This window comes from Strix uralensis, chromosome 3 (assembly GCF_047716275.1).
Source record: "Strix uralensis isolate ZFMK-TIS-50842 chromosome 3, bStrUra1, whole genome shotgun sequence".
Lineage (NCBI taxonomy): Eukaryota > Metazoa > Chordata > Aves > Strigiformes > Strigidae > Strix > Strix uralensis.
The window spans coordinates 107,911,990-107,925,128 of record NC_133974.1 but is presented as its reverse complement, the minus strand read 5'-3'; the positions used below and the strand labels follow the sequence as shown (position 1 = coordinate 107,925,128).

At 42.9% G+C, this 13,139-nt stretch overlaps 1 protein-coding gene across 4 annotated transcripts in view; it reads right to left on the bottom strand.

Annotated features, from left to right (window-relative positions):
- Positions 1–13,139, bottom strand: part of MIA3 (MIA SH3 domain ER export factor 3) — a 28,023-nt gene that overhangs the window by 4,381 nt on the left and 10,503 nt on the right. For all 4 annotated transcript variants that reach the window (XR_012628269.1, XM_074863781.1, XM_074863780.1 and 1 more), the window contains exons 5-18: positions 11,982–12,266; positions 10,273–10,385; positions 8,915–9,046; positions 7,670–7,691; positions 5,440–5,528; positions 5,208–5,285; positions 5,011–5,121; positions 4,098–4,169; positions 3,790–3,894; positions 2,868–2,990; positions 2,631–2,754; positions 1,700–1,755; positions 1,528–1,618; positions 1,258–1,396 (exon numbers count right to left, since the gene is read on the bottom strand). Coding sequence is in view for 3 of the 4 variants with exons in the window: in XM_074863781.1 (XP_074719882.1) it covers positions 1,258–1,396; positions 1,528–1,618; positions 1,700–1,755; positions 2,631–2,754; positions 2,868–2,990; positions 3,790–3,894; positions 4,098–4,169; positions 5,011–5,121; positions 5,208–5,285; positions 5,440–5,528; positions 7,670–7,691; positions 8,915–9,046; positions 10,273–10,385; positions 11,982–12,266 (1,540 nt within the window). In the remaining variant the exon portion in view is untranslated. The remainder of the gene's footprint in view (positions 1–1,257; positions 1,397–1,527; positions 1,619–1,699; positions 1,756–2,630; positions 2,755–2,867; positions 2,991–3,789; positions 3,895–4,097; positions 4,170–5,010; positions 5,122–5,207; positions 5,286–5,439; positions 5,529–7,669; positions 7,692–8,914; positions 9,047–10,272; positions 10,386–11,981; positions 12,267–13,139) is intronic.

The window sequence follows — 13,139 nt, the reverse complement described above, 5'->3', positions numbered from 1 at the left end:
GACATCAAACCAAGGGAAATGAAGAAATGAATGTGTAGTGAAAAAGGGCCCAGGTGACAAACACATTCAATAGTCTTCAACCGTGTGGAAAGAAGCTTTTTTCTGAGTATTCTCAATACCAATTTATTACATGACCAATTCCCACAGTCTTTTTATAAACTCATGGTTCACTGATTTTTTCATTTTTGACATTTTTCTGCAAGTATTTAAAAGGTCCTAATAATGCGTTCCTAATTTACAAGGGCTATCCCACAACACTGGAACCATTAAACTAGTAGTACCTTAACTATTTCTGATAGCCAGTTCAATGTAATCTATTTCCTTTGCTACATGTCAAAACAATTTTCCAGGAAAAAAAAAAAAATTCAGGAAGCCCTTCACTGTAATTGAGAAGTAGTAACAGGCAGTGTAACTTCCTAAAAGTTTTGGAAGGAATAGAAATCCTTCAGAGAGGTCAAGAGGAAGTTTTCCTTGAAAGGTGTGTTTACTACACTTGGATCCTGAAGTTATGAGGTCAAGCAGTTTTACTACTGAGGTGCTGTATAGCCTCAATTCCTTAGCTTGTTCCAACCCTGGGCTTCCCTCAACCTACACACTTGAACCTTAGAACTTTCAACTGCTCCTCCACCACAGTTTCAGTTTTCCCACAGAATTTAGCTGAAAATGTCCCTGAATCCCATCTCAAATTCTCCCCACAAAATTGAGATAGTATTACAAACATTTCAGTAAGTAACTAAACGAATAAGAGAGGAATGAACACAGATACACAACTAGTTCTTCACTGCCAGCAATTCATTCATCTCAGCTGCCACCATGAACTCAGTCTTAATTTAGCCCTTTGATAATGCAAAAGGCTCACAAGGCTAAAATACAAAGTTCCTACATTATGAGAATTAGACTCACTGAACTGAGGTCAGAGTATCAAATCTTAACAGCCATTATATTCTCCTTGACATTTCTGGACAATGCGACAGAGCAACCACAGAATCTGCAGACCAACCACCCGTCTCACCTCTCCCAAAGTTGTTTGTTTTATAGTAGAAGGCACTGTTGTGTGTGCAAAGTGACAGTCTTTTAGAAACTCTGGAACGGTGGAAAAAGTAAAAAAGGGGTACTAGCTTCAACCATACTGAACCAGCAGGCATCACCTTTCAGTCCAAATACAACTTCAAGATATTTGACACTTCTGAGCAAAGAGCATTTGGACAGTGCCTATGATGCAGATGCTATGTTGTGGAAGAGTAACGAAAGGCTTACTTCTGGAGTGCCATCTCCTTCTGCTGGTAAAGTTCACCAAGAATCTCCACTTTCTGCTGTAGTGTTTTGCATTCATTTTCCAGTCGAGCTTTGGCTGACTGGAGTGAACAGGAGTCGTGTTCTAATTTTTTTATTTGCTCTGTTGGAGAAGCAAAGGTCGTGAGGAAGTTGAAGGAAGTTGCAATGAGAATCGTTATGACATTTAAACGCTCTGTTTCTTTTTAAACCACAACAGCATTTCATCCTAAGCAATTCTACTGCTAAGCCTACCTTCCAGCTCATGTCTTGCTGTTACTTCATCACTCAGTTTGGATTGCAGAAGATTTCTGTCTTCTTCAACTATGGATAACATAGTTTTTACCTGAAAAGAGGAGCAGAAAGTTTATGATTTTAGGCATAGCAGTAATGTGGCTACATTTATTAGATATCTTGTGTGGCATACCCTGGAGACATCCATCATCTGCTTAATCTGAGTCTTCATCTTCTCACTCTCATTATCTAGAAGAGAAAAAATATATTTGTTTTCCCTGTTTCCCAATTCCCTGGACTCTACAGCTGTTAAAAATCACTCCCTACACTTTAATCTGGGATAGGTCTTGTTACATGTTAAAAAAAAAAAAAAAAAGGGGGAGTTGGGGAACAAAGCACAATAGCAATTTCATGACCAGCACAACAGAACTACAAGATTTACTCCAAAAGGCATTCAGAAGATTCCTTCTTGTCACTTCTTCTAGACACCATACTAATTTTAACGTGAATGCAGTATCTGTTACTGGACATAGTATCTGAAAATCAAGAAGTGCGAATTTCCAGCCCACATATACTGTATGGTTAGAAAAAAAGGAGGGGGGGGGGGGGTGGGGGGGGGGGTGAGAAAAAAAAAAAAAAACCACACAAAACTTCAGAACCAGAGATGTAGTAAATACATGTGCACCATCAGGAATGACAAACTGCCTGAGTAGTTTTGAAAATTTCTACTGCGGTCTTTCAGATTTAAAAGATGTGATTACCTAAATTAGTTATCTATCCAGAGGTAAGCACCATACTCGTTAAAAATTCGTATTAAAAATAAATGTAGCGTAACAACAAAGCTGAGATTCTCTGCTTTTGGAATGTTCTTAATTACAAATCTTTATATACAATCTTTAAAACTGTGTCATTACACTTACGATATACCTATAAGGTAATCTAAAAGCAATTATTGGCCTGTTTCTCCCTTCAGTTAGGAGACACTTTGTGTTCAAGGATTAAAGCTGGCAGTCTCTTAACCCACACGCCTGGATTCCCCTTGTTCCCCATATGACACGACAAGAACATACCACCGCATACGCTGTAGCCACCGGGCATATCAGCCAGCACCAGGGTTACTGTACCTGGCAACTCGCCATTGGCCAAATCGTCTCCTGCGCTCCACTCACGCCCTTCGCCATCCTTCTTGGCCTCAGCTGCTGAATCCATGTCAAGCTGCTTCAGCTGCATAATGCAGTTAGTCAAAACCTAGTAATGAAATCAAAGGTTCGCTGAAGGAGAGTCGCTCCACATTTAGTAGAGTATTTCAAAGTATTTTATGGTGTGTAATACTTAAAGGAAGCTTGTTATAAAGAACCTACTTCAATTTCATTTTCCTTGTAGGCAAGCGCTTCTTCTATGTCCTTCTGAGATTTCTGATACAGTTTGATCTGCTCACTGAGCTCAGTATGCCTCTCGCTCCAACCTTCAGCTTCTTTTAGCAGCTGTATGAAGCACCAAGGCAAGATGATTACTTGTTTTATTTTTAGTACAGGGTATATGTAATTAAAGACTACTTTACTGACAGCTCTAGTGATAACTGATCACCACAGGTTACAGATAAAGGGTAAACTTCATGGTTATCACACTCATCACCAGTCCATTGGTAGAACTGGATGCTGGGAATCTTTTTGCAGTTTATCTTATTAGGCGATTTTATAAATTTGACATTTTCTCAGCTAATATCCCAACATCAGAACCAAACTGCTCACACACTTCAAAATATGAGAAATTAATTGCAGTCCAGATGTAACCAAACCACATTCCTTAAAAGGCCATCTACTTCATATGTGGAGAAGGAAAACAAACAGATATTTACAATTATTTGTAAAAGAACTGTCATGACATTTCAGGGCTAAAGGTCCTCCCCATTTAGCTTAGTTTCAGAATTGCTTTTTGGCAATTCTTTACCACAACTTCCTTCAGCCCTGATCCCAATTAGCAGTCTCCCGATCACGCAGTGACCGCCACATCAGCACAGACTTTCTGTGAAGCTGCTGACAAAACCTGAATCACTGGAACTGGCAAAGTCTTCATACTGAAGACATGCGGCTGACCACACAAAAAGCCTCTGCAGGCAGGTACAAGGGGTTCAAGTTTTATCTTGACGATATCAAATATGGAATTCTGACACATTAAGAAAATGAAGACGTGCTGAAGTTACACTCAAGAAAATTAGGAATAAAGCCCCGATATTTCACTCAAAAGAGAAACAAAGAGATGCCTGGCCTGGGTGTAACTTACTTGCTCCTTGCTCTTTTTCAGCCTAGCATTCTCTTCCTGCACATGATGAAGCTCAGATTTCACCTTTTCTTCATTTAGTTTAGCTTCATTAAGGGCTATCTGCACCTGCGTATGAAACACAAAGGAACAAAAAGACATAAACTGTAATGGAGCAAGAGCTACATATTCCCTGGTAAAATAGAAAAGAAAAAGGTATATATGCACAAACAACCTGGAATCTGCCAAGTTAGCATTTTCTATTGCATCCTAGATATGAATTTTCCTGATACAAGAACTTGTGACTGAAGAAAGTGTAGATAATGCTTTACCTCTGACAGCTCTACAGAATGCACACTGATAGCCTCCTGAAGTTTGTCCAAGGACTTCTGGGTTTCAGAGATCTATATAAGAAAAAGATGAGCAGTGACTTTGTATTATCCTGGAACATGCCTTAGCCTGAGCCATTATTTTACCTGTGTAATTTGGAAGCATAAAAGGAAAGTCAAAACACCAACAAATTTCCATTTAAAGAAGCCATTAGACTAGCAGCAATATAACGCTGCCTTATCAGCAAGGTAAGGAATAGAAACATACAGCACATTACAACCAACTTCCCCCGTGACTCCACACCTGTTCGTGGCTGGGAAGTTCCCTGTACACCTGCACAGTCTAGAACGAAAGTAACACGTGCTGCTGTTATTAGCAACAACCTTTGATCAAAACAAGATCAAAGAACTTGTTGGAGCTTACCATTACTACAGAAAACCAGGCTTTAAAAAGAAGGAAAAAAAAGAAAGAGAAAAAAGTAAGCATAAATACCTTTGGACAACAAGAATGAGGGGCAGCTTAGAGATCTTCACACTTACTACAGAACTACAAAATGGCTCTTACCAACCTGAAACACTCAGTTCATACTGTTAAGGCACTTCCTGACTCTGGCTAGGAAGTATTAGACTAGCCCATGACTTGAATGCACCCGGTTATGTGTGAAAGCACATAACCACACAAAGTCCATCAAGATCTTACAAAAGAAAAAAAAAAAAAACAAACCCAACAAAAAAACCCAGTCAACAGATTGTCCCTCTTGAGCTTGGGATGAACCTGAAATTTCAGTTCACTTCTCTTTTTGAGGTGGTTCATCTTGCCTGCTCTACCTCAATCTGTTTACCCATCAGGTTGTGACCACCTTTTAGGCCACATTAAGCTAAGGACAATATGAGACATGAGTGCGATTGCTCTCACCTTGTTCTGTTTCTTCTCGTTCTTTTTTCTCTCCGTTTCAAGCATTGTGTGCAGATTTTTTACTTTGTCATCTAGCTGACGATTTGCTTCTTCCAGTCCTTTGACAGTGTCCTAAAAAGAGAGTAAAAGACCAACTAAAGCAAGTTATTTTACTGATGTTTTTGCTTTCAGCGCAGAGACAGTTAACTGTTTTTTACCTTAAGCCCTGCAGTTTCATCAGAGAGAATGTCTTTTTGCTCTTGGGCCACTTTCACAGATTCTTTTGCTTCCTTTATCTAAGCACAGAAACAACCAAACAGAACTGAGGAAATTCTCAAGGTAATATTCAGTAAGAATAGAAAATAAAAATATATTAGCTGTTGCACTGACCGTGTCATTAAATGAATAACAGAAAATAAGGAAGCAAAGGACAAGAACCTAGAACAATACCTTTTGATCATATTCTGACATCTTTTCTAAGATTTCTGTTTTTTCTTGAAGAAGGTTTCTAATCTTTTCAGCAAGTTGCTTTTCAGTCACTAGGAAGAAAAAGAAAGCTTACAGTAATTGTACTTCATATCCTGGGGGGGGCAAAAAAAAAAAATATCAGAGCTATCATTACTACCACTTTAGGGAACATTTTCAAGTAAGGACTAAAGCATAAATCAGGACAATGTCAATTCCCTGGCAGTCAGGCCTTTCTGCAGGAGTCTAAGCATCTCCAGCTTTCATTTAAAGTTAGGATTGAAAACAAGTCAGTAAAGCATTGAACACTGACACAAAGCACACAGCTCTTGCATCCACTTCACAGAAGCTGGTCACAGAAGGCACAGCAGAGCAGAGCAAGGTGCTGGCTACACACAGATGAGGTATGTTCAAGGGAAGAACTGGCAGCGAGGATGTCAGAGCCGACTCAGACTGCTGCTGTGACACCCTGGGAGCTGCAACACCTTCCCTAACAACCACCTCTTTCTGCTATATTGAAACTGAATGTTTGGTCAGCAAAGACAGGAGGATGAAAGCTCTGAAAGACCTACTGGGAACAGAAAAGAGACTGTCAGCTAGCAGACAGATCAGTAAGCCTCAAGGAACTGCCCCGCTTTCTAACAGACGTCAAAAAGGCTGTGACCAAGCAACAGTTCTTTAGGCATGCATTTCTTTCTCAGCTTAAACAAGCTGCCAAACAACCCTTAGGATTCAATGAAAATTATTAACATACTTAAATTATTGTATTGCAAATTAATTTAAAGAACATCCAATTGTCGTTCTTTTTCAAGTCCTAAACCACCCCCCTATTTGCACACCCCAAGCCCCGTGTGCCTCAGCAAATCCTGCAGCACAAACAGGAAGCACTGGTTGTTCCAGCTGCATCCCACAGGGTGCAATGGTTACTGCTACTCGTCCTTCCCCTCCCACAGGAGCGATTCTGGGCCAGAGGATCCCCTACCCTCCCTGCTCTGGGGAGAGGAGAGCCAACAAAGGACTGCTGAGGTACAAGACAGTTCTCAGCAGTTTAAGGCAGGCAGGAATCCCTGCGTTAGCTTGGTCTCCCACTTTTACTACTGTCACAAAGAGTGGATAATAGATTTTGTCTTTGGGACTCCAAGCGTAATCTACCTTTTAAAGCGTTTTTGTCACTGTTAATATTCGTCCGTTTTGAATAAAGATTTTAATAACGTGACTTTTATTACGCTTGAAGAATATCTATCTGTTCTTAGCTTCAGTAGCTTCTACACAGTATCACACAGAAGAATGTTTTTTGGGAAAAAAAAAACAAACAAGAGTATTAGACCTATGTTCCTCATTTGTTTAGGGCAGGCTGCTAAGTAATTTCCATATCACCAACACCAATGTTTTCCTCCCCTCCAGTTACAATTATTGTTTTGCAGTATAGAAATCGCCTTACAGATCTAAGATGGATTTTTTTCAGCTCATCAATTCTGCATTAATTGTGCAGAAGGAAAGTGCAGTATAACTACAATGAAACTAGAAAGGAATGACTGATAAGTAGTATGGTTTGTGAGGAAGAAAAAGGCAGAGAGTTCATATGAAGACAATTCTTTCATATTTTCATTTTGTATTCAATTATGAATTTCAGCAATCACCCTACTTTGAATTCAGGTTCTTTTCCATTCAGTACACTTTAATTGTATACACTTGAAGCTGGAGAAATGCTCTTGTAAAAAGCAATGTGCTAGCCACAGGAATACCTGCATATTTAGGTCTACATTTAGAACGTCTCTTTGCAACTGCACAGCAACCAGCTTCAGGCTCCCCTCAACCCAAAGAGGCAAGATGAACTAGCTACTGCTTTTTGTGAGAAGCAACAAACAAAAGCAGATCCACTGCTAGTCAGAAAACCAAAACAAACTCTGCCCCTCTACCGCTGTACCAGTAAACCAATGGATCACATTTATGTAGAACAAGGTGGAGCTTTTCCTTGCCCTTTAATGTGCAGGTGCAAGCTGCATTGTTTCTCCTAATCAAAGCATTTTCAAAAGCAAAATTGAAATCCTCAGATTCAAGTAAATATCAACTACTGGCCTAGCTTACACCCTAACCTTAGACTTAGCATTCTCCTTGAAAGAGAGTAAAGACGAATACTTGGTCCTCTGAAACAATCTTCAAAGCTTTCACATGCCTAAGCATCAAGTACACTGAAAAACACAGAGAAACTTACCTTGATATATTCTACTTTTCACCTACAGAAGAGGGGGGAAAAAAATAAAAATAAGAAAAGAATTAGCCATAGGTACTGATAAGTGAAAAATGTTATTAATTTTCCCTATAGAAAAAAAAGTCACCACTTACACACAGATTAAAGAAGCATATGGAAAACACATCTAGTGCTGCCAACAAGAGTGTTGAATAACGCTACAAACAAGCTTAAGCTGTTTTCTAATAAAAGCTTCTAGGTTAATGCCCTGTCCTAGAGCCTTAGTAAACGCCTGTTTACTCACTTCACTAAAAGGATAGCAATAACTGCCTACATCCAATTTGCAACAAATTAAGCCATTTTGCATCAAACAACAGTGAAGAACTCACAAATACAAAAAACACTTGCATCCCAGTTCTGATCCTTTTAAAGCAATGTATGTTTACATGACAGTTGCTCATTTTGAAATTAACACCGTTAAAGAAGAATTTCAGAAGCTTTTTATGCTGTTATTTTGCATTTGAATCTGACCTAGTGTACTCAATTATCAAAACTAAGCAAGGAAAAAAAACTACCAATATTGCTATAGATAACATTTAGTTTTAATTTATTTTTGTCAAGCAAAGATAAAGTATTCCACAGACTTTCAGAGCATATCATCACTGAACTGAACACCTGCTGTCCTATTTGATTGTCATCTATCCGTTCCCAAGGAGATTCACTGCTACACTTGAGAGCTGGTGATGGTATTTCTCTTACACGGAAAGTTATCCACGTAGGAAAGAGAAGGACAAATACAGAGTGAGGAGAAGAGTGGGGAAGGGGCTCTCCAATGAGAATTAAGATCAGGTTTTTAGGTTTCTAAGTGCAGTGCCTGCAAGCAGCTGGACAATATGAAGGGGGGAGGATTAACTGCTTGTTTTGGAGAAAGTCAGCAACAGGCCCAAGCACATGGAGGGCTTCTCATTTCAAAGATATGCTGACCCTTCCCTCAGCCTTCTTGATTTACATCATACTCCCCTGATTTGCTTTCAAAACTGTCCCTTACTAATAGCTTAAAATAAACGCTTCCTAGCTTGAAGGAAATTACAACTTACTTTAGCTACTAAGCCCAGCATTTAGTTCACATTAATGCTCTAAACGAAAAGACTAAAAACACGGAAGACTACATATTGCTTTGACCCCGGTAATGCTGAAACAGTTTAACCATACAAAAGACCGCTCAGTAAGTGAAATATCAGCAGGCTTGCAAGCATGAAGTATACTCACTGAAAGGCAGGTTCTCCAGAAAATTATAGCAAGCGTGGCAATTCCCACTAAGGCAGTGATAATAACAGGCTCCCATGGAAGTCCATGGAAATCAGGCCCAGGATGCATTTCCTCAGGCAGGGTAGCAACCAACTGAAAACCGACAGCATTGACAACTATGAATATGTTTTCATTAATACTCAGGCACAATAAGCAGTCTGTCAAATGCTTTTATTCCTCTCATAAAATCAGAGAACCATCTAGAGCTTTCTTGCAGTTTTTCTGTAAACTGAAAACCGAAAATGAAGAAAACCACAAAGCAGCTCGATGCTTGCATTTCAACTCAAAAGTCTGAGTATCTGGAAGACACCTGACAGTAACAGTCTGCTGGCAACAGCTACACCAAAATAAGCTGATACACACATTTTGTGTTACACAGCACTCGTAGTTATTTGATCCGTTTCCAAATAAAGCTATAAGGATGGAAAAACACAGGGAAAAAACCCAGCTTTACATCTGGATGTTCATAACAATCCACTAAGAGCAGCTCAGATCTTTTCCCCACTGTCAGCCTGGTCACAGGGTCATGCATGTCATGTGTCTCGTCATATGTCTCTCTCAAGGCCAGAGAGCACCAACTGCCTGAAAAAGGTGTGAATACCTGGTACAGTTTACAGGGCAGTCACAGACATGGCACTCGGAAAATAAACTGCCCCAGCCAAACAGAAATCGCTGCCTTCTCCCCGGCCGCCACTGACAGAAGCGTGAGGTTAAAACGAGGGCGCATACCTTCCCTGCAGAGCCCAAGCGAGGGGCAAGCTGGTGCCCTCGTCGGCGCCCCGCTCTCCCCGGGAGCGCCGGGGCACGGCGGAAGGCCAGGCAGCGATCCCTGCCCGCCCTGACGCCAGCAGGCGCCTCCGCTCCCGCGGGACTGCCCCGCATCGCGGGGCGGGGGAGATACCGGCGCCTTCGCGAGGGGCGTGGCGCAGGCGCCGGGCAGGGGTGACCCCCGAGGGAACGCCCAGTCACACCCGCCTCGGCCCATCTCCCTCGGGGCGCCGAGCCCCCTCTCTGGACCGGCGGAGCCCCTCCGCCGCTTGTCACGGCCGGTAACGGCTCCCAGTGGCCGGCGGCGCGGGGGGGGCGGCCCCGTCCGCACCCACCCACCCCCACCCCGCTGCCCGCCCTCGCGCACCTGCAGCAGCCGCCGCGCCGGGGGCTCGGCGAGGCGCGCGCCGCCGCCCGCGGGGTCCATGGCGGCGCGAGCCAACTTCCCGGCACACGTCAGCCCGGAGTGACATCCCCGCCCCCTCCCGCCCGCCGCCCGCGTCATCGCCGCGCGCCGCCGCCCGCATGCGCAGCCGCCACGCGCCACTCACCCGCCGCAGCAGCTCCCGGGCAGCCGGCGCCGCTTCCCCGACGGCTCCCCGTGAGGCGGCGGCCGCTGCCTCTGCCCCGCCTCCTGCGGGCCGTCCGGCGCCCTCGTCGGCGTCTGGAGGGAGACGGAGAGCGGTGTTACCTGACGGGGCGGCCGCGCCCGCGGCAGCCGTGCCAGCAGGGCCTGCGGACGGGAGGGCTGCAACGGGGGAACCCGCTTCTTCCCGCTCCCCCCTCCCCCCGCGGTTCCTGCGGCATCTTAGGTGATATTTCAAATTACGGTCCCCAGTTTGCCAGGGCATTGAAGAAGCAGGCAGAAGTCCTTAGAAAGGATAGCGATATTCCGCAGGCTGCTTTAGTAAAGGAACAGCAGAGAGGGACACATACACAAAGTCACTTGGCCAAGCCTGCCTCAGAGCGAGCACGTACAGCTCCTTCAGCGGCGAGTCAACAACAGAAAAGCACACACTCCCAATTCCCTGTCAACAAACCTACATCTTCTCTTAAGTTCACAGCACTGTTAGTACAGCATAAGCTTTAAACCATCTTTACTTCTACCCTGATCTGAAGCCTGCTTCCTCCTCTCACTACTACAGTTGCCATGAATTCAGGTCAGCAGATACAAACAAACCACCTGTCCAGCCTGCTGTTACATTGTGAACAGCTTCTCAGACTGTACAAGCATCTGCCCTGTTTCTTCTCAGCACTTCTAGCAGTCCTCATAGGAATTCCTGGCAAACAGCATTTAACCACCAGTGAGGAAAGAACAGAAGATGGTCTAAAGTACAACTGAACATCCAACTGCTTAAGTGCATAAGTAATCCAGCAGCCATTTAAAATTCATTATCTTTACATTCAACCTAGAGCTTCCCTCAGAACTTAGAAGCTGCTCAGAAGTGCTTGGCTATAGGAATGGTACAGTACCTCAGCAGCGTACAACAGCTAAGCAAGATGTGCCTGGATTTTTTCTAAAGTCTCAGTGAATACAGATTTATTAAGCATGATCAGAGGTGAATGCAGAACAGCAAAGCTGAGCTTTGCACCAAGAATGGAGTCAAAGGTAATTTTCATGCCACAACAGAGCTGGGGAAGATGATGGTAATCGGATCCCTCCTTGACATAACGACAAGTCAGCACAGGTCAGCACACTTGCTCCAGAGGGAGAAGGCCTCAGTGGAACAGAGTGAAACATTTCTCCTACTCCAACAAATACCTTAGCCAGAAATTACTGAACTGCTTGAGGGAAGCTACACTCCATCTTTCCTGGAAAGTAATATAGCCCAGAGTCACAGGGTGAAAAGAGCGGGAAGAGAGAGAGCACATGATTCTATAGCCTGATGGTTAGAGTGTCAGTCCCTGTGCAACGAGGAGAAGACCTGGGCTTATGGTATGCTTCCAGTGATTTCTCTTTATCCACTACCATCCTGAGACAGAATCCACCAGCCCAAGCACAGAGCTCTGACTATGACACTTACAGGAGAACTTTTCTTATTTCCATAGCGCAAAAAGGTGGTGGAAAAACCTCTCTGCTGAGATGAGTAGTAGCAAGACAGTACTGTCACTAGAGGGACTGTCACAGATTAGTGAAAACCATTAGGATTACAGCAAGATACAACGAATATATCAGTGAAAAGCCTTGGCATTTGCCTGAAAACCATTCCACCATGCTCCTATAAGAGCAAAAGAACAAAACACAATTCCAAAAGCTTACCTGCGGCAATGTCTTCCCTGGCACTTTGTCCTGAATCAATTGACCCAAAGGAAATATCTTCCAGGAATGATCCTCTTTCACTATCATACCCTTCTTCAGCTTCTCCATTAACAGAGAAGTTGGCCTCTTCATGCTCAGGTGGAACATTAACAGCCCTCTCCTCCTCCTCCTCAGTAAGCTGTTCTGGCCTCTTATCTTCAAGCTGCTGAAATTCCTGATTGCTCTCATCAATGGCATTTGGGTTTCTGATGGAAACTGATTCGTATTCAGCCTCTTCTGCACCATCTGTGACAGACAGGAAGACATGAATTAAGCACTGAACTAATGTGTATTTCTCACCCACAACTGTCTCCAGTGAAAATACTGCATTTGACAAAGCTTTCTTTACATTTTTTAAAAACTTCAGCTTGTGCATTGCTTCCAATATAGTCTCAATCAACTTTCAGTAACATCTAATTGAATGTTTATATGGAATTTATGCAAGGTATCAACCACTGACCTTGCAATGAAATATTGCAAGGTGAAATATTTTCATCATTCGTGACTCTATCAGAAGTCACATACTTGACATGTACTGCTGTAAAAGGAGCTTTGCTAAGAGCATACCTTACCACCTTGCACATTAATTAGAAAAAACAGCAAGTTTGCAGCAGACTCCACCACTGGTTCTTTCCCCGTCAAAAGATCTCTTTGTTCTGTATTTTTACTTACGCTCTCTTTTATGAATGTGGGCAAAAAGATGATGATAGGGACATCTGAGATTTTAGGTGCATGGATTTCGTGCCTGAACTTTGTACTAATCACTGGACCTCTCACAATTAGGTGCTAGCTAGTTCAGAAGAAAAGACTGCTCTAAACCCTCCAGAAAATTCAGCACATTAGAATATGTGAATCCCTATTTCTTGAGAGGAGGAGCTATAGACATGACCTGAATGGCTCTTTATGGCCATATCCATGCACACATCACACTTATCTTACACAGAACCTGGCCCATAAGAACAGACATGCTGAGCTCAACATTTTTTTCAGATTTGTCCCTGGGCCACCCATCACAGCGCTGAAAATATGCATTAAAAATAATCAAAATTCCCCCAGTGGGCCTCTTTCAATACTGCTCCCTCACCCTCTTCTTAAAGGTTCTCTGGGTTACATAGTGTT